The 21,850-nt window shown below is 46.8% G+C and overlaps 1 protein-coding gene across 1 annotated transcript in view; it reads right to left on the minus strand.

The window, feature by feature from the left end:
- Positions 1 to 19,327, minus strand: part of TAF8 (TATA-box binding protein associated factor 8) — a 75,696-nt gene extending 56,369 nt beyond the window's left edge. The window contains exons 1-2 of the mRNA XM_086923520.1: positions 19,259 to 19,327; positions 14,732 to 14,888 (exon numbers count right to left, since the gene is read on the minus strand). Coding sequence (XP_086779646.1) covers positions 14,732 to 14,888; positions 19,259 to 19,306 — 205 coding nt within the window. The 5' untranslated portion in view covers positions 19,307 to 19,327. The remainder of the gene's footprint in view (positions 1 to 14,731; positions 14,889 to 19,258) is intronic.
- Between the last annotated feature and the right edge of the window lie 2,523 nt (positions 19,328 to 21,850).

Genomic DNA, 21,850 nt, shown 5'->3' on the forward strand with positions numbered 1-21,850 from the left:
CTCAGCTCGTCATGAGGCACAGTGGAGCTGTGCTCATGACGTGCTGAGCTCGTCATAACTGCCGCAGAACGCACACGCTGGGCTAATTCCCCGCCTGTGCGGGGGTTCCATGAGAGTGGACGGAGTCGTGAAGATCTCTGCTCGTCATGTGCACAATTCCACTGTGCAGCATGACGAGCTGGGCTCGACACGAGCATCACGGCGCCGCGCATGGCCCCCTTCCCCCCCCCCCCCAGCACCGCGGGGGATTAGCCCCGCGTGAAAGGGGTTAAAACATAAGTGGGTGTCTATGTGCTTTCAATTTCTCAACTAACATGCCATAACCCACTTGATCTCTTTACAAAAGAAAAGAACGTTTGTGGAAAGTAGAGCTGACGATGCAGAAAGACAGTCTATAAAGAATAACATTAGATTTGGCGACTGCTTGCAGATGAGGAAGGAAATAATCTGAGCAGTCTCTACCACATTGGTTCATTAGCTGCGTAGGTCAAGGAAAATCATCTTGCAGTTTCGTAATAGAGATGGCGCACACAACTCTGACGAGAAGCATTCAAAATCACTGCTTCTAGAGCCATAATGACCAAAAGCTGTACCACCACAAAGGGTATACATTTTTCCAAGAGGAAAAAATATATAACCAACTTAAATTGCACAAAGCAACAATAATGGTGTTACCAAACTATGCATTACAGGAGCAGAAAATGTGAACTTCATTTGACGAGAGAAAGCAGAAGTGAGAGACACGAAGGTTCAATGTATATTGATGTTCAATGCTAAGTTAAGGGTCCTATGTCAAAGCAAGCGTATTTTTCAACATGCTCATAGATGCCTGAAATTGAGCAGTGCAGCAGGCACGCACCAGAGAAAGAAACTGTGAGAGAGGCTGAGAAAGTCCAACTACGCTTACAACAAAGGAGGCTTGGAAAAATCTGACATGGAAAACATACTGAGACACAAGCACCGAACAGAACTGTAAGAAAGAAAGAGCAGTGATTGCTCGGACAAGTGCAAATGTAAACACAACATAGTACGGTGTCAGAGATACACGAAGAACAAGGGTGTATATAGAGCCTCAGAGCTGGGGCCCTGGTGCAGGTGTGCCACTTTGGAGCCGAGACCTCAGATTCCTAACTTATTGGGAAGTCATCCTTAATGGAAGAGAAAACCTCACACACTTATTAATGTCACGCATCATCATAGGAATCATCTACCCACCCTGGTAGGACAGTGCCACCCGGGCGGACGTGACCTTCTCGAAAAACTGACTAGTTAGGAGGGAGTTCTTTCATAAATCTTGCCGGACAACTCCATAAAACATGGGATCCAGATGAAAACTTTAAAAATACCTTAGAGTTCCCAGTGGAATATTACCTTTATTTGTGGGACACTAGGTAAGATTAAAAGCGAAAAAACATGTGGGTATTGGAGTACGTTTCACCCTCAAACTATTGCCAACATGTTTCTGCCCACTAACAATAGCCTAAACTGTCTGGAGCATTCGTAAGGGCAACGGATCCCTAGGGAAATACCTACATTAGGTTCCAATTGGAAATCATTGGATAGTGGTACAGTAGAGTCCTTATTAAGTCCTATCATAATTACCTGCCTGTAGTTGGAACTCTTGTTCTTCTTTACCTTTAGTCAGGGTGCTACCATCCTCAAGGTCACAGAGAGGGCGGGGTACTTAGTAGTCAAACATTCATAAAAAGGTACCTCCCAGCCATTGTACCAATCAATATACCGCTCTGCGCCGAAGTGCAAGTGCAAATGTGACAGAGGGAAAGCCTGTGAATGTTGAAAATATGATGAAAGCACTATACAAAGAAGCTCTGGGCTGAATAACTGAACACACAAGGAGCAGAGGGAAACAGTAGCACCGAGCTCCGAGATGAAAGGAGAGGAAGAGATGTGGGGCTTGCTATTATCAAGGGTAAGATGCGGTCAGTTCAAGTGGAACAAAAGGAAGGGGAGAGGTCTATGGTTTTGCAAAAGAAGAGAAAGACATGAAAGGTGCTGGGTAGGTCGTTCTTACGGTGCTTGGCTCTGGGGGGAAAAAAGAAATGAGCTACGATAAGACAGAGATTTTTCATAAAGATAGTTAGTCTTCTCCTTCCTGAGAGGGTCAAGCAACGGGAGGGAACCCTTGAGGCATTACATAAATTAAGATAGAAAGAGGGACAAAGGGGAAAAAGAGGATCACGTTTTGGGGAGCTGCAGGGGATGGGCGCATCTTGTAACAGAAGGTGGTTGATTGATGTCCACTGCTGGGAAATGTGGGTTGAGAAGAACTGGGAAGTATCAGGAATTTTTAGGGAAAAGAGGTTACAATGACACGTGGACTTGTGATAAACAGAGGAAGTTTATGAAGGAGAGAGGAAAACCATAGGCCCACTGGGATTCTATGTAACGGCTGCAAATTACACGAGTGGACAAAGATGGCCACTTATTAATGTATATACTACTCCTACATTGGTGAATACACCAATGGTTAAATTGGATTGGCTATTAATGGAAACGTCAAAGGGCAATACACCGCAGGGGGAGACTTTATGCTGCTTGTTATCTTACAATGGAAAAAAAGCGTAAACACTAAAATGTAAAGACTGAGGTACTCTGATGTGTTTAGTCATCAAGCATGTTTGTTGCTGTTTCTAGGTTAGACAGTGGCTCAGAATTCTATAGCAAACTTTTGAGGTATTCAAAAACCAACAAGGGTGGAAAGATTGCTAAGGGGATTGGATCACTGTAGGAGAGCTGGTCACTCAAATTCAGTAAGATGTGTGTGAAGGCATGACCATTTGAAATGGACTGAGGGAAGGTTTTGAAAAACATGTTTGGAGTCATAATTTTGGAATTTAAACTTGGAAACAACTGGGGGTTTCTCTTGTTAAAGGCGAAACCGGACTTATTATTGAATGGGATAAATTTGTGATTGATATACAATTAAAATATAGCTATTCTGTTAGATCTGGGGGTCTCTAGTTGGAAGAGGTAGGTACCAATGTCAAATTAAGGACCCTTGCTTATATTTAGGGTTAGGGGGATACACTCTTTAGATAACGCCTGTTCACCGCCTTCGTAGCTTGGCACAAGCAGACAGGCTTATCAAAGGCAATGTGTAAAGTTATTGTACCACTCACAGTAACACAGTGAAAACACCACTAATGGCCTCCACACCTGTTTAGAAAAGTATCTTTAATCTAACCTACACAAACCAGAACAACAAAAATCCAACATACACAGTTCAATAATATAATTTTAAAGAGTTCAAGGGTTTGCGTCAAAATAATCCACAGTTGCGTCATGTTTAGCCCAAAGTACCTGTAGATGCGACAAAAGTTCCAAGTGGAAGCTGCAGCGTTGATAAACAAGCGATGCATCTTCCATGAGACCCTTGGGAGGCGATGCGACAGCCCCGCTACACGCAGCAGGCGTGTTGCGACGAATCCGGTCTGTATGGGGAGGGATGCGATACCTTGTATGGATTCCGGTACGCAGGTTCGGTAGGAAGCGTCTCGCACAGGCTTGATGCGACGATCTCCGGTGCAGCGACGTGGCGCAGCGTTGACCTTCTCCTCTCGCGGCCCCTCGATGCGTTGGCTCCGAGACGATGTTCGCAGCGACGTGATGCGGTCCGCAAGCAGGCGGTGCGGCGATCTCACCCAGCGACGACAGGCTCTGTGGCGATACTCGCAGCAACAGGAATCTTCCCGCACCGGGGCGATGAGCTCCGCAAGCGGGCGATGCGTTGGTTCTTGCAGCGGCAACAGGCGCTGCGACGATCTTCGCGGCAACGGGAATTCTCTCGCACTGGCGACGATGCGCTCCACAATCGAGCATTGCGTGAAAATGGCAGATCTTCTTTTCTTCTTGTTCAGCTCCCCAAACAGCAGGCAACAACTTCCAGAGGCCCCACAATTGTATCAAGCACTCTAGGAAGGGCAGAACTCACTCAGCAGAGTTCAGGGCGGAGCTAGGGGTGAAGTCCTTTTGTTCTTGGGACTTCGTAACAGGAGGCCAGCTCTCCTCAGGCCCTTGGAGATCTCTTCAAACAAGGGGACACATCAACAGCAAAGTCCTTCCCCTCTCCTTGGCAGCAAAGCAACTGCAGGTAGGCCCACAAACACACAGCAGTACAGTCCTTCCTCTTCAGTCTTCCAGCTTTCTCCTTGGCAGAGGTTCCTTCTTGAATTTTCTGTAGTCTGGATAGCCCTTTTTAGGTCTCGCTGCGAAAAGCGCGCGAAAACGCGCTCTAGCTGACAGAACTATAGCTGTCGGCTCAGACGACAACGAGGGGAGACAAGAGCTGGCCACGCGCGCAGCATTGTCTATGGCAGAGTCGGATTCCGACGCGCGCCTTGGGATAGGGTCGTGCGGGTCGGAATCCGACTCTGCCAGGCGCCTTGGCATTGGGTCGCGTGCGTGAGCTTCTACCATAGACAGCTCACGTCGGGCGGCTCGTAGGTTTCAGTTTTGTTTTCGCTTGCCGAAATTGAACATGGGAAATGTATACGTATTTACCGAACCATGCGGATTTTGGGGATGGCGCCCAGTCATTGCAATCCAGGGGTCTGCGCCCAGATCCGGCCAGCCAGCCTCGGTGTGAGTAGTGCTTTGTGTGCATTCTTGCGTCTCAGAACTCCCCTCTGCTATGGTTCTCTTTAAAGGGATTGGAAAGGGCATTGTTGATGGGCGGAGACAGTTGAAAGAGAGATAGGGCAGCCAGCCATAGTTCGCGATCAGTGTCCTGATGTAAGAGAGAAGTCGGATGTGTGGCTGGTCCGGCGGGAATAAGCAATCGTCCATTGAAACTTTGCTTTTTTTTGCAGTTTTCTATAGCGCGAGCTCTACCGGAAGGTATTGGAGCGCTTTACATAAGCACCAGTTCGTTACCTTACACAAGGACTCATTCGTTTTTTGTCGGCACGGGGAAGACTAAGGGATTTGACAAGAAACACACAATGTTGAGCTCATAAGGCTTGAACCTGGCTCCCTAGTGCCAAGGTCAGCAGCTCTGGCCATTACGCCACATTCCTCCAATGTTTACAAAATATGTCATTTTGCGAGGATCAGGTGTACCAGCTCTCCGTGCAGTGAGTCCGGGCGTGTCGCATCTTTTCTCAGTGCATTATGGATCTCTCTATGATGTGAAGTGTGAATATTAAGTTGCTCGTATGACAGACAGCGGACACGGCCCTGCTTGTATCGTGACTGCAAACAGCGTGATTATTTCTGAACTCACCTGACAATAATAACACTCGCACTTCAATATTTGCGGCTGAAGTCGAATGCAGCTTTGTGTTCTGGGACATTTAATGCTAGTAGTGTTTAGATGTGTAGTTTGTAGTGTGTGGTTTATTTTGCCAACTGTAACGATACCTGCGTTAAATAGAGTAAATAAGCGCAACTTTTTACAGGTGGAAGAGTTCATCGGACGAGAAGAGTAGGGGGTCTGAGTTTCTTCTAGGAGGCAAAGCATTAGTCGTTACATCAACATGTTAGTCATGCAAATAATGCAGCAAACGTCACGTAAAATATGGTGAAGACTATTTCAGATTAAAATTGGCTAATTCTTCAACGTTTGTGTCAATGCATTGCCATCAGTTAAGTGTAATATTTTATACGTTTGTAATAATTAAGCCCCCCCCCTGCATTCTCATGACAATACCGCCACGAGGAAACCAGGATATGTCAGTTTGTCATGTGCTCTCTAAGTATGACGTGTCGTATGCAGAGCCACGTCTTTGTCTATTAAACCATAAGGCAGTGAGGTTGTTCTATAGCACGTATCATTAACTGGATATGTTTAAGGGGATTTCAGATTTGATGCTCAATAAGGCACAGTAAAGTGTTTTACAAAGGGTCACACAATCTGGTCAAGTGTTTAAGCCAGGATTTGAACTCACGTTACCTGGTTGCAGTGCAAGCACCTCGTGGAAGGTAACAGGATACACTAAACAGCCAACAGCATGAGGAAGGGAGATTAATACACTTCTGGATTTATCCAAAGCCGGCGGCATACCGGACGCCTACAAGATCATCCGAAAAGAACGCACCAACCAAACAGGAGGAGGCATCGCCATCATCCACAGGAACTCCATCAAAATCACGACCAGCCTCGACGATAATTTTGCAACCGCCGAACATCTCCACTTCGAGATCCACACCGACCCTAGGACCACATTTAGAGGCACACTCATCTACAGGCCTCCAGGAACCCGCACTCAATTCAGCGATGACATCACTGACTTCGTCAGCCCACATGCCCTCGCCTCCGAGAACTACATTCTATTAGGAGACTTCAACTTCCACCTTGAAAACAAACACGACAGTAACACCAACTCCCTTCTAGACAACCTGGCCAATCTCGGACTCAAACAACTTGTTGACACCCCCACCCATGTAGCCGGACACACGCTCGACCCTATCTTCACCTCCAGCAAGCACATTTCCTTTGACCGTACCACAGCTCTCCACTGGACGGACCACAGCTGTGTTCACTTCAGCTACAAAACCACCTTGACCCACAACCGCCCACAACTTATTCCTCGGAGAAACTGGAACAAAATCACCTCCAACCAACTCCTCACATCACTCAACCAAAACCCTCCCACCCCCTCATTGGACCCAAACCAAGCGGCCACCAAACTCAAGCAATGGATCACCCACAGCGCTGACGAATTAGCACCCCTGAAAAAGAACCAGATCAATTCAGGCAGCAAAAAGGCTCCCTGGTTCAATGATGACCTTAAAAAATCCAAGAAGCTTTACCGCACCCTAGAGAAAACCTGGAGAAAACACCCAACCACCGTAAACATGGCCACCATCAAGGCAGCCACACGCAATCATCACCAACTGATTCGATCCACCAAGAAATCAGCATTCAAGGATCGTCTCGACAACAACGCCCACAACAGCAAGGAACTTTTCAACATCGTTAAAGAATTCACCAACCCCGCCGCAGCATCTAACGACATCACTCCCTCCCAAGACCTCTGCGATGAGTTATCCTCCTTCTTCTACAACAAAATTGCCGACATTCACAACAGCTTCAAGAACACTCCCTGCGAACAACCCTCCCCACCCCCCATACAGCACCAACTAACAACCTCAGCGCCTGGAACCCAATCACCACCGAAGACACCATCCGCCTCAATCCACTCTGGCTCGCCATCCGACCCCTGCCCCCACCACATCTTCAACAAAGCTGACTCCATCATCGCACCGCATCTCCGTGATGTCATCAACTGCTCGTTCAACTCTGCCACCTTCCCAGAAAGCTGGAAACACGCTGAACTCAGCGCCCTCTTGAAGAAACCCACAGCAGACCCCTCTGAACTTAAAAACTACCGACCCATATCCCTCCTCCCCCTCTCTGCCAAAGTCATTGAGAAAGCTGTCAACAGCCAGCTCGCCGCCTTCCTTGAATCCAACAAGTCCCTCGATCCCTCTCAGTCCGGATTTTGAGCCAAACACAGCACCGAAACCGCCCTCATTGCAGCGACAGACGACATCCGAACACTACTGGACAACGGAGAAACAGTGGCCCTCATTCTACTCGACCTCTCCGCCGCTTTTGACACAGTCTGCCACAGCACCCTTATACAACGCCTCAACAACATCGGTATACAAGGAAAAGCCTTGGACTGGATCATCTCATTCCTCGCTGGGAGAACTCAAAGAGTCCGACTTCCCCCATTCAACTCAGAGGCCACGGAAGTCATCTGTGGAGTACCACAAGGATCATCACTTAGTCCCACCCTCTTCAAAGTTTACATGAGTCCACTCGCCTCCATCGCACGTCAACACAACCTTAACATCATCTCTTAGGCCGGCGACACCCAGTTAATCCTTTCCCTCACCAAAGACCCTAACACCGCCAAAACCAATCTTCACGAAGGCATGAAAGACGTAGCCGAATGGATGAAACATAGCCGCCTAAAACTCAACTCAGACAAAACGGAGGTGCTCATCCTAGGATCTTCTCCCTCTGCCTGGGACGACTCTTGGTGGCCTTCCGCCCTGGGCACAGCACCCACACCCACAGACCACGCTCGCAACCTGGGCTTCATCCTAGACTCCTCTCTCTCGATGTCCAGACAAGTCAACGCAGTCTCATCCTCCTGCTTCAACGTACTTCGTATTCTCAAAAAGATCTTCCGCTGGATCCCCCTCGAAACAAGAAAGACTGTCACCAACGCACTGGTCACGAGTCGACTGGATTATGGTAACACACTATACGCCGGAATCACAGCAAAATTACAGAAAAAACTCCAACGCATCCAAAACGCATCAGCGAGACTCATACTGGACATCCCTCGCCAAGATCACATCACCGGACACCTAAAAAACCTCCACTGGCTTCCGGTCAACAAGAGAATTACATTCCGTCTTCTCACCCACGCACACAAGGCCCTCTACAAACTAGGACCCGAATGCCTCAACTCTCGACTGTCCTTCTACACACCCACCCGCCAACTCAGATCGTCCAATCAAGCCCTCGCCGCAGTCCCGTGCATCCGAAAATCCACCATGGGTGGCAGATCCTTCTCCTTCCTGGTGGCCAAGACCTGGAACTCACTCCCCACCCACCTCAGCCTCACCCAAAATCACATCTCCTTCAGAAAAGAACTTAAAACCTGGCTATTCGACAAAAATTGATCCCTCCCTTCCCCAAGCGCCTTGAGACCCTCTGGGTGAGTAGTGCGCTATATAAATCCATGAACTTTAACTTGAACTATTCCATGCATATTTTAAAGAACTGGTAGCAATATATTATTGGAGAGCTGCGATAACACGCCCAGCCTCAAAAGTTGATAGATGAAATAAAGAAATACATGTGTGATGACAGTATGTATCTTTCAGATGTAAAATAGTCCTTTCTGTGTCTCAAAGGAGGCAGAACACCAAATATACATAAACAGCCAATACAAAGAAGGTGAGACTAAAATATTTGTGTTAGGTGATCCATGATGTGACTGGTAATGTCTGAAGCGAATGCTAATAGTTTCTGAACCAAAGAATCCAATGGCTGACGGAGGTTGACCTAAAGCTCCAAAGAGTATGTGTGGAATCCAATATGCTTGCATTTAATCACGCTTACACTGCTTTAATGCATTACGGCATAGCATCAACACTGTGCAAATTTAGTGCACTTTATAACCGAAGCACAACATAATATTATACACCTGTCATCATTTACTTCAGGCTTGGGTCAATAAAAAGTCAATGTTTTCTTAAAACTGAGCAAAAGCCTTGGCGGAGTTCATAGTGAGTATCCCGCCCCAGCCAAGCTAAAAACAGTAGGAGCCAGCGAGAGCGGCACCTGCTGGAACTGCCACAAAGCAAGGGGGGACCTTGCTCACGTCCTATACAAATGCCCCAAGGTCAAGGTTTTCTGGTGCAAAGTTTACGAACTCATAGATACGCTTACAGGCTGCCACATACAACGCGGCCTACCAGGCATAACCATGGCCTTCCTGGCCATAGAGCTCGACTCCAAAGAGAACCGCGAACTAGCTGACATCTTGCTAACCGCAGCCACCAAAACAATTCTTGGTAACTGGGAAAACATGAGTAAAGCCACGTTCAAACGTTGGTTCAACTGGGTAACATTTCTACGAGGGGCCGACAACATTACCGCCAACCACCACCCGGCGAATCACACGGCCAGAAGGGACATGTGGGCGGCCCTGGATGCCCACCTGGAACGATAACCCCCCCCCCCCCTCCCCTCTCTCTCTGTTATTTCTCTCTCGTGCTCCACCACAAGCCAGACATTATATTTTGGTCTAAGCAGTCAAGAATTGTGACAAACTGTTTGTATATGTCAAATTTATTTTCAATTAAAAAATATATATATTTTGAGATCATAGTGAGTATCCCTCTGGTAAAAGACTGGATGTGGAGGTTTTTCGTAGCCGTACTCCCATGCGTTGTAGGCTGACGTCCACGAGCTCCACGTTGGCGCCTTATGATGGAGAGGAGCTGCATTTAAGCACCACCCCTCGCACTAATGTCAGTTACTTTCTTTCCACACCTACCAATGGAGATTTGGCGCACCGCTCTTGAATCTTTTAAGTTTTCTGAGCACCTGCAAATTTTTCAGTGCCCTCGGGTACAATGACCTTACCAACAAGCATTTGCAATGCAACAGGTAACGCATTTACATGCGTTTCAGCTATTGCCACTGTAAATGACAATGCCTTTTATTTATGTTTTAAAAACAAAAACAAAAATAAAAGGCACTGTCATTTGCGATGTCAATAGCTCAAACTTGCGTAAATGTGAGACCTATTGCATTGCAAATGCTTGTTATACCACTTTTCTCTTTGTTCTCTGAGGGCAGAGAGGCCTTGGCTTAGTCAGAACCAGTTCTGGCCAGTCCTGGAGCACTTTCTTTCCTTGACTTCTTTCCTTTGAGAGAGAGGGGCAGGGTTGGCGGCCGCTCAGCAGGAGATGGAGCCAGCATTGTGGAAGGCGGGCACAGCCCTATTTAGGCCCAGGTGCTATCCCCTCCCACCACTCAAGATGCAGATGGAGCTATTCAGCCCAGGAATGACTCACTCAGCCTCTGGGAGCCAACCCAGCCCCTGTCACTCACAAACCAGATTGTCAATTCACAAACAGACCAAGGCACACAGAAAGGTCAGGCAAGAAAACAGCTGTGTTCTAAAAGTGCTGTATTCAAACACAGGATTTAAAAATATCCTTCCTAAAAGATGTGTTATTGAGTTCTGAGTTCAGGGATACCAGACTTTAACTTTCCATCTTGCTCCCATGGGAAGATAGGCAGGTAAACATTATACACAAGATTCCACATAATGGCAAGATAGCCTTTCAATAGTGAAAAACGAAAATGGCTGTAATTCACTACCAGAGCATGTCACCCACAATAGTACATGCTCTACCTTTCACATACACTGCATCCTTCCCAATGAGGGTACCTAGGGCCTTCCACAGGGGTGTCCAATGTGTACAGAAAGGGAAGGGTTAGGCCTGGCCAGTGTGGACACGGGTCAGGTCAGGTCAGCATGGCAGTTAGCAACTGCACACAGGCACTGCGGTGGCAGGCCTGAGGCACCATTTTAGAGCTACTCATGTAGGTGGTACAATCAGTGCTGCAGGCCCACTAGTAGCATTTGAATCACCAGCCCTGGCACACTCAGTGCACTTACTAGGGACTCCCTGGTAACACAAATATTCCAATCATGGATAACCAATCACAATAACAATTTATACAGAAAGCATATGCACTTTAGCACTGATCAGCAGTGGTAAAGTGCCCAGAGTCCTATAGCCTATAGGTCAGGAAAAACAAGGGAGGAAGAAGCAAAAAGTGTGGGGATACCCCTGCAAAAAGGGCCATATCCAATTAATTGTGTGCTTATATAGCGCAGGAATCACTCCCGAAGGGGTACCTCCGCGCTTCGACCGCTGCGAAACCCTTCCTGGCTTCCCTGAGAGATGGTCCCTTAATGGGTATCTCCAGGGTGAGACCAGGCATCCCCGGCGGTCTGGTGGGGCCGTTAGTGAAGATGAGGCAAGCTAATGCCCAGAGTTGCCGAGTGTGATCGCTGATCAGAGTGGGCACCGAGGCGAGAGAATTATCGAGTCCGCTGACCCTGGTCCAGAAACCTGCCGCGTCGGGAATCGAACCCTGGTCCCGGGCCGTCCTCTGCTCTCGGGTCTGCCGCCTCTAACCAGTGAGCCACACTACTTCCAACATATTCTTACATGAAGCTATTGACCAATCCCAACTCCCCAAAGACTTGCGACACGCAGAGATTGTCCTCTTTTTGAAGCCAGGTAGCCCGCCTGAAGATCCCGCGTTGTACCGTTCCATCTCTCTTATTAACTACGAGCCCAAACTTTGGGCAAAGTTCTCGCCGACAGCCTCAGATCCTGTGCGCAGGACTTGATCCACTCGGACCAGTCCGGGTTTATGCCAAACCGCTCTACGCGTCATAACATCAGACAGGTGCATAATGCAATGGCGAGAGCCCCGGAACTCGGATGGCCCGCAGCTCTTCTTCTAGCAGATATCAACAAGGTGTTCGATTCCCTCAGCTGGCGTATCTCTTCCAACTCGTTGACGCCATCAACTTCGGTCCGCACTTCTTAGCATATGTACGCCTACTTTATATAGGGCTAACCGCCTCAATCAGGATTGCAGGACATCGCTCTGCCCCATTCCCTATATGCCGTGTCCGATGTCCCAATTATTATTATTCGCCCTTGCTGTGGAACCTTTGGCAGCGTGGGTGCGTAGCAACCCGGTGCTCAGAGGCTTAGAATGGTCTCTGTCTCGATCTGATCGCTTCGCGCTGTACGCGGATGACGTCCTCTTTTTCATGCGTGTTTGGCCAGATTCACCGGCTCAATACTAGTAGTGTGGCTCACTGGTTAGAGGCGGCAGACCCGAGAGCAGAGGACGGCCCGGGACCAGGGTTCGATTCCCGGCGCGGCAGGTTTCTGGACCAGGGTCAGCGGACTCGATAATTCTCTCGCCTCGGTGCCCACTCTGATCAGCGATCACACTCGGCAACTCTGGGCATTAGCTTGCCTCATCTTCACTAACGGCCCCAACAGACCGCCGGGGATGCCTGGTCTCACCCTGGAGATACCCATTAAGGGACCATCTCTCAGGGAAGCCAGGAAGGGTTTCGCAGCGGTCGAAGCGCCTTGGGACCCTACGGGTAAGTAGTGCGCTATATAAATGCCTATACATTTACATTACACATTTACACACACCCCTCCAAGTCTGTGCTATTTCCGGTGTGCGTGAATCCGGGTTGTGAAACATGTTCTGCGCAGTTATCTCGCGCTACCACAGGATTTAAGTTTCTAGTTATTTTCATGTAGCCTTGTCCGAAGACTTCTTGGGCTTATAATATCAACCCACTCCTTACAAGCCTTAAAGATGACACTGCAGTTTGGTCCCCTCTTCCACTCTCATTATACAGGCGCTCTGCCATCTTTAAAATTGTCTCACTGCCCAGAATACTTTATATGCTACAGAATTTCCCATGTGCCATACCACGGGATTGGTTCGTACAAGTTAATGCCATACATAACAAATTTCTCTGGCACGATGGGGCGGTACGGGTTGCATTGAGTGCATGCTCGCAGTCAAATTATTGCAGTGGCATTGCAGATGCAGACGTATATGCTTATTATGTCACCCCCCACCCGCCTGCTAATTGTCAATGAGTGGTGGTACAATTCACCATCTGACCCAGTGTTTGCACTGAACCACAGGGCAATGGAAGGTGCTCCCGACCTATAACTCCTGTATAGTGCGCAGAATCTAGATTTCTGACCCCCAGCCTGCAGCACAGTGATTCGACTTTGGAGGGCTATGGTCAAGCAGATGGGATGGAATGGCTGCCAGACTCAGACGACCCCACTGGGGCATGGTACACTTATCCTTCCAACAGCTCCAGACAAAGTTTCAATTAAATAAGACTCAATTCTATAAATATCTCCAACTCTGGCATGCTCTTACTCCCCTACTGCGACTGATTGATAATTAGCCTAAATATCACCCTTTGGAAGGGCGGCTATTGATGGGTGACTTGGGTGCCCATAAAACCCGTCAGATCTATCAAACACTGACGACGCACCAACATCAGAAAGGCATTGCTAGAGGACATCCCTGACATAACCAATGATGATTGGACTGAAGTCTTGGCAAGCCCTCGAGGTGCGGCAGTCCGATTGCGCTACCATCTCAAAAAATTCAAATATATACACCGCATACACTATACCAGATTCTGACTTTGGAGGATTGGAGCCATTCACATCCACATTATGCTTGATATGTGGGGTGGAGGATGGGACCTTTATGCATACTGTTTGGGGCTGTACGGCACTGCAACCATTTTGGCGGACGATTGTGGCATGCCTGAGCGAGGTGCTGTCCTGGGATCTCTTACTTGAGCCAAAACTACTGTTAATATATAGTACTGATGGTATAGGTGGGAACCGGTACAAGCAACACCTGTTATTTTTAGCCATTACTATACCTAAACGGGATATCGCCAAGCAATGGAAAAATGTATCCCCCCGATGATGGGCAGGTGGAAAAAAGGCCATTGTTCAATGCAGGAATGCCGAAATCGCTGTGTTTCCAAGCTCGTGGTTGCCCCCAAAAGCACACGAAAATGTGGCTATGTTGGGCGGATTACCGGGGCACAGAGTTATCATCCTCCTCACTCCAGACCCATGATTGTCTGTGCTCCCCTAACAATTTTGGTCACTGTACAACTAAAACTACCATGTAAAGCCTCTGGCATGGGTATCCAATTAGTCAATTATAGATTTATGGGATTCGAGACAACCTGCACAATGTTTTTGATGTTGTATATGCAAGTTATCAAGAAGTTGCGATTGGATGTATACATTGACACATATTTTCAAAATGTATCCTTCAGGCTGTGGCCGGGTATATACCATGTAAACGCAATAAAATATATTGTTAAAAAAAATCTAACTATTCTGGGCTTTAATGGTTATTAATGAGCTGCTATTATGAAGATTTTCTGCAAATGTTTAATATGTTCTGAAATTAAGTCAGCGGTCTCTCCACAAAATATGGGTATTTCATTAATTTGTACTGTCTCAAAGAACTACTTTCTCAAAATGAGGCACTGCCCATTCATTAACTTTGACACTGAATATTAGTATTGACATACATTTTCATAACAATCTTAACACAGATATTACTCACAACTCTGTAACATTTCTGTCATGGTTTCCACAGCTGCTTTTTCGGCACTCTCAAAACCGGCCTCGGTCAGCAATGAGCTCACCACCACTTGTAGTGTGCGCCTTCGGGCCTGGTAATAGTTATCTGAAGGGGTCGATGAGTGTTTCCCCCCTGATCTCTGAAGAAAAAAATATGTAATGAAAGAGAAGTTCAAACATTGTATCACAGATTTAATCCCACTTAGCCTTTAGCTGCGGTCTATGGGAAACAGACAGTATCCCCAACCTGGCCACTGTGCTCTCCAAAATAACCTTTACTACTTGACTAACTTTGCAATACTACACATCCTCAAAAATATCAACTGTCCCACAAACAGCCCTATTCTGGGCTGCCCCAATTTCTTTAGTTTAATCATCATCTAGTCTGAAGATATTTTGTTTTCTTTCCCTGTTCATATGCATAAGCTTTAAACAGCCATTCAGATTTTGTTTTGTTTGAATGTCCTTTAAAGCTGTGGCACTACAACGCACCTAATCGTACCACACAGAAATGAGAACACAAGATGAGTGACCAGACAACGGAATTTGGTTGGCTCCAATCTAAGCTTGGCAGGCTTCTTGAGCTAAGACTGTGTTATCACTATGTACCAGGAGAACATCACCATGTTTCCAGCCCACACACCGTGGCTCTGATCCTGCTCAAACTCTTTGCAGCGTTCGACTCCGTCTACGACCGCACACTCACCGCCAGACTCCACGACGCCGGCATTCAGGGAACCGCCCTCGACTGGATCCGCTCCTTCCTCACCGGCAGAACCCGAAAAATCAGACTGCCATTCTTCCTCTCCGAACCCACGGAAATCAACTGCGGAGTACCCCAAGGATCGTCGCTCAGTCCTACGCTCTTCAACATCTACATGGCCCCCCTTGCTGCCATCATCAGACAGCATGGACTCCCTCACAAAGGACCCAGTCACCACGAGACTCAACTTCCAGGAAGGAATGAAGGGTGTTGCATCCTGGATGAGCAGCAGGTGGTCGAAGCTCAACTCGGAGAAGACAGAGGTCTTCGTCCTCGGACCCTCCCCCTCTGCATGGGACAAAACCTGGTGGCCCACAGCCCTTGGCAGCCCTCCCACCCCCACAGACCACGCCCCCAAAACCTTGTCCTCGTACTAGACTCCTTCCTCTCCATGACCCGACAGGTCAACGCCGCCGCCTCCAGCTTCTTCAACACCCTCCGCTTCCTCCGAAAGATCTTCAAATGGATCCCCCCGAATCAAGGAAGATCATCGCCCACGTATTCATAACCAGCAGACTGGACAACGGAAACGTCCTTTACGCCGGGATCAACAAGTCTCTGCTCCACAAACTCCAGACCATACAGAACACCGCAGCCACTCATCCTTGACACGAACACATCACCCAACACCTGCGTAACCTCTTGTTGCTCCCCATATAGAACTTAGTTCACTGATATGCTCACCCAGCTGAACTAAGTTCTTATATCAAAACAGGAACTTATCAAGGAAGATTATGTTTTAGGTTAATTTGTTAACTTTATTATATTGTATCTCTCGTAAATGGCATATGCATGCCTTGATGCGGAGGATTAGTACATAGCAGGTTGTATTTATGCCAACCTTTATTATTGTTACTTTCATGACTTGTCATATGAATTTTCTTTCATTTACTTTGTTCACCCTTTGCATTCTCACTTGTGAGGAACACTTTTGTTTCTGTTTATGCAGTAGCAAAGTTTGAGAGCAGAGGCCCTGAAGAAAACCTAGGGATTATTTGCCCGATTGGCTAAAACATGTTGGCCTTTTTCTGCTGTTATTTGTTTAAACTGCCCCTTGCACTGTTCAGCTTTTAATTAGGGGAGTAGTCTGTATCTCAATAAATTGTTTCCTATTTTCGGCTTCATCATCCTATTTTAACTCACCACATTTTTATGTTTTGCACTGCACTGCACCAAATGAGAAGATTGATCGTGATGATACGTTGATGGCAATCCACTTATATGGGCTTAGATCCTACCACTTATCACAGTCTCTTCCTTTTGCTAGTTTTGATTCTTGGGCTTTTTTTGTTACTTGGGTAGCCACTCACTGTTAAGGAGTTATAGTTAGCCCGCCATAATATTGGCCTTTAGACCCCCGGCTCTCTGATTACACACATACTTCTGCAGTGCATTAACTAGAAGAGGTTTCATAATGTACTATAATGCATTTCTCCCTGATTAATTTTTGTACATTTCTTTTTCATTCAAGCTGCGCTTTATTTTATATGTAGCTACCTGAAGGTGAAAGACAAAAAAAATACAAATTACAGAACATCTTGATTTTATAGCCACATCTTTGACCCCGCCTCCATTGCATGCAGCATCGTTTAATGTACTACGACCGTTGATTTATACCCGGTCAACATACACCTCTCAATCCTAAACCCAAGTCTTGAGTCGTGGGTAGACGCCATCTACCCACTATTTTCAGAGGATAGACGCTGTCTACCCTGCTGCAAAGCTGGCCACTTTTCAGCAGAGTGCCACGTCCCTTACCTACTTCTCCTGGAATTCAAAGAAATATGCTGAACTCGTCCCAGTATCATTTTCTGGTACCGGGACACTTTCAGCAGCGCCTGCACATTGTCTGCTTTTATTCTGAGCCGCAATGTGTGGGCAGGAAAAGGGCTTATCAGATTCGAACTTTCCCATAACAAAAGAGTTGTGAGGCCATTATGCCTCTTTTTATTGGAGTATTCCGGTCGGGATCTATCTGGAGCCTCACACCCAGGTGAAATAGAGGGGAAACTCATCACTTCACAGGTATTTAAGAGAGAAATTTTTTAAGTCCCTGTATATAAGAGATATGCATACACTGCAGCGACGGCTCGTGGAGGGAGTTACGGTGGGGCAGGAGGGTGGGGAGGGGGAGGGGCAGGGCGGAGGTTGCTAAAAACCGGCATATGGATAATTGCAGGTAAGTAAACAATTTAATTAATAAAACGAATTTCGTAGTGCGCCTTGCATCGCAAAATGCAATGCAGTGCGAGCTACGAAATTCGTTTTATTAATTAAATTGTTTACTTACCTGCAATTATCCATATGCCGGTTTTTAGCAACCTCCGCCCTGCCCCTCCCCCCCCCCGCCCTCCTGCCCCACCGTAACTCCCTCCACGAGCCGTCGCTGATACACTGTAAGAATGTCAGATGTGTTGGTCGCCCCAGTATTTACACAAATAACAATTCAACTACCACTATTTTATTTGATTTCTTTTATATCGCTTTAGCGCTACTCATCCCAATGAAGGGTGTCAGAGCGCTTTACATCAAACGTACAGATTATACATTGAAAATGAATCATATGTGTGTACATCAATATAAAGGATGTGTTACATAAGACAGCAAGGGCTGCACGATGTAGGATCCACATGTCCATCATACCTCACTGTGCTATATTAGGATTACAATTTATGAACTGCAAGTAACAAAAGAATTGTCTTAAAAGCAGTAATCCACTTACATAAAATAAAAATTCATAATCTCTGTTACATAATGAGCTTTGCAGGAGACATATTACCCTCTATACTAGTTTTGGGGACAAGGCAAAAAACTTACCTCTCCAGCAAATGTTATCCTCCAGAGTTATCTTACTATTATTATTCCCTGAGATTTAGCTGGCATACAAAGATCTCTGCAGCAGGTGCCTTAACCCCATAAGATATTTTAAAATACAGACATTGCAACCAATAAAACTGGACAGATTTACTGCCACAGTTCTCCTTGTTGCCAGTTTCTTTGTGGCAGGGTATAAAAAAAAAAGAAATGTATAAATTGAGGCACTGATTTTGCAGTGTGGTTGTGACAATATCTTGGCACAACCCCAAAACAAAATATAATGTATCAATTATTGTAATGCGCTAAAATGTATTTGGAATAGACCTGCTAAACATATGTGAGATCTCAATATCTGATGTCACTTCCTGTGATGTCATGGGCTGTGATGCCACGCGCGCCGTGATGTCATTTCCAATAGTGTCACATGCAGTGTTGTCACTTTCTGTTATGCCACACCCATTCTGACTAACTGGGTGAGTCCCCCCCCCGTCCCCCTCCCCCCACCCCCATTTTTGTTTTAGGACATGAGCCCTGCAAAAACCAAACATCATACTCCGGATATTTATTCACAAGGACCGGCTTTTAAAATTAATAGAGACTTGTCCATATTTATCCAGTCGGTAAGCTCGTCCTTTCGCAGTTGTGTTACTACTATTAATTTAGGATACTAAACCGCATAAAACACAGAGCAGGACCAGCAACGACACATCCCACAAAAACACAACGAAGGCTCAGGCATTACTTCCGCGTGCATAACCTAGCCAATCAACACCAAGGGGCGGGGTTTATGCTGGAGCAAGAACACATCAAGTAAACAGATACCACTAGAGACACAATTGTGGCTTTTAGAGTGCCTCTTCGGTGACTGCGAATCGCCACTACCCCACACGCCTTGTTCTAGCAAACCAGGAGGTACCGCATAGTATTTACCGTTCCTGAACCGCCAGCAGCACCGACAGACACCTGAGGATCCGCCATCTTGCTACAGTCTGTCGCGCATGCGTGCTGTATAGTGAGTAGTTTGGGAATTGTAGTTCGTGGAATGTTACGATCGACCAGAGCTCTCTCTATGCAGTAGAGACGAAACGGTACAGCAGTCACTATGCGCATCAGCTTTAGGAGATTGGCGAAATGCAGGGTAGAAACTCGGCCCAATACAGTATATAGAACACAATAGAGAGACTCATTTAAATTAAAATTCATAGTCTCGCTGCAATTTGGCACTTTTTCAAGACAAAAAGTAGTGGGCTATTGCGGGGTACTTTCAAACACCCTAAGCAGTCGCAAAGCTATTTCCCAGTTGACACCGAGGAAACACTTTTGGGGCACTGTCGCATTTTCAAATACGTGACTCGCAACACAAGTCACTTCTGGAGAATTTAAATATCAAATCTTCTTTTACGATAGGAAAAATTGCTTTATATATTAAAATTCTGAGTTTTCTTATGTGTGACGTTTTCATTGTTTTAGCGTGTGACTGTGACATTTCAAGTCCTAATAGGTGACCCACTGAGTGACACTGTACCTGAAGTAGCACACAGCATTTTTGTCCATGCACTTTACCTGAAGTAGCACACAGCATTTTTGTCCATACAGTGCAATAAAGTGAAAGAGTAAGTATTATCAATCGACCTGTTGTGTAGCTTAGACATGTCCGCTCCAAAACTAAGGTATAGGAACTGCTATTGTTTACACACAGTCTTTTAACTAGACACAGCAAACATTCATGGCCAACACAAGATCTTTGATAAGCATAGGGCCAATCCAATTGCAGTATCAGCAGTGCTTTAAATGGGCTTGTATTGTCCGGTACTCAGTACCAGCACTTTTTTATTTTGAGAGGGAGAGTACGGTATCGGCACTTCTCAAGATAAATGTAATGCTTTTAATTGGAGAGTATTTAACAACAAGGGGTGGTGATAGACAGAGTTTCTGAATTAAGCAGAATATTCTCACCCAGTCAAGAGATCAGGGCTAGATCCAACACCGTTTTTTAGCTCACTGCACCATCCCAGCTCAGAACCTGGCTATATGCAAATTAGTCTGTTCCTGTCCCAGTGCATGATGGGAACAGGGCAAACCAAACTACCAAGCCAATTCTTACACTGGGAAGGAAACAAGCTTCCGGGGACCGGTTTCTGGCATTTCAGCCGTCGTCGGCCCGGCTTGCTTGAATCCTGATGGTGCAATGAGCAAGGGACTCACATCTGAGTATACCCTTCCACGCTTAGGGTGGACAAAATATTTAACAACAAGGGGTGGTGATGGACAGAGTTTCTGAATTAAGCAGAATACTCTCACCCAGTCAAGAGATCAGGGCTAGATCCAACACCGTTTTTTAGCTCACTGCACCATCCCAGCTCAGAACCTGGCTATATGCAAATTAGTCTGTTCCTGTCCCAGTGCATGATGGGAACAGGGCAAACCAAACTACCAAGCCAATTCTTACACTGGGAAGGAAACAAGCTTCCGGGGACCGGTTTCTGGCATTTCAGCCGTCGTCGGCCCGGCTTGCTTGAATCCTGATGGTGCAATGAGCAAGGGACTCACATCTGAGTATACCCTTCCACGCTTAGGGTGGACAAAATATTTAACAACAAGGGGTGGTGATGGACAGAGTTTCTGAATTAAGCAGAATACTCTCACCCAGTCAAGAGATCAGGGCTAGATCCAACACCGTTTTTTAGCTCACTGCACCATCCCAGCTGAGAACCTGGCTATATGCAAATTAGTCTGTTCCTGTCCCAGTGCATGATGGGAACAGGGCAAACCAAACTACCAAGCCAATTCTTACACTGGGAAGGAAACAAGCTTCCGGGGACCGGTTTCTGGCATTTCAGCCGTCGTCGGCTCGGCTTGCTTGAATCCTGATGGTGCAATGAGCAAGGGACTCACATCTGAGTATACCCTTCCACGCTTAGGGTGGACAAAATATTTAACAACAAGGGGTGGTGATGGACAGAGTTTCTGAATTAAGCAGAATACTCTCACCCAGTCAAGAGATCAGGGCTAGATCCAACACCGTTTTTTAGCTCACTGCACCATCCCAGCTCAGAACCTGGCTATATGCAAATTAGTCTGTTCCTGTCCCAGTGCATGATGGGAACAGGGCAAACCAAACTACCAAGCCAATTCTTACACTGGGAAGGAAACAAGCTTCCGGGGACCGGTTTCTGGCATTTCAGCCGTCGTCGGCCCGGCTTGCTTGAATCCTGATGGTGCAATGAGCAAGGGACTCACATCTGAGTAAATGTAAATGTGGGATACTTGTAAAGCGCACTGTTACTCTACCAGAGTGTCCTGGCGCTGTAGACCGCTGGGGAACGCGTCCTGGTTTTCCCTGTGAGATGGTCCCTTTCTGGGTATCTCCAGGGTGAAACCAGGCATCTCCGGCGTCTGTGGGGGGCCGTTGTAGAGATGAGGCAAGCTTAATGCCCAGAGTTACCGAGTGTGTTCCCTGGTTAGAGTAGGCACTGAGGCGAGAATTATCGAGTCCGTTGACCCCTGGTCCACGACCCTGCC

The sequence above is a fragment of the Lissotriton vulgaris genome, chromosome 5 (assembly GCF_964263255.1).
Source record: "Lissotriton vulgaris chromosome 5, aLisVul1.2, whole genome shotgun sequence".
NCBI lineage: Eukaryota > Metazoa > Chordata > Amphibia > Caudata > Salamandridae > Lissotriton > Lissotriton vulgaris.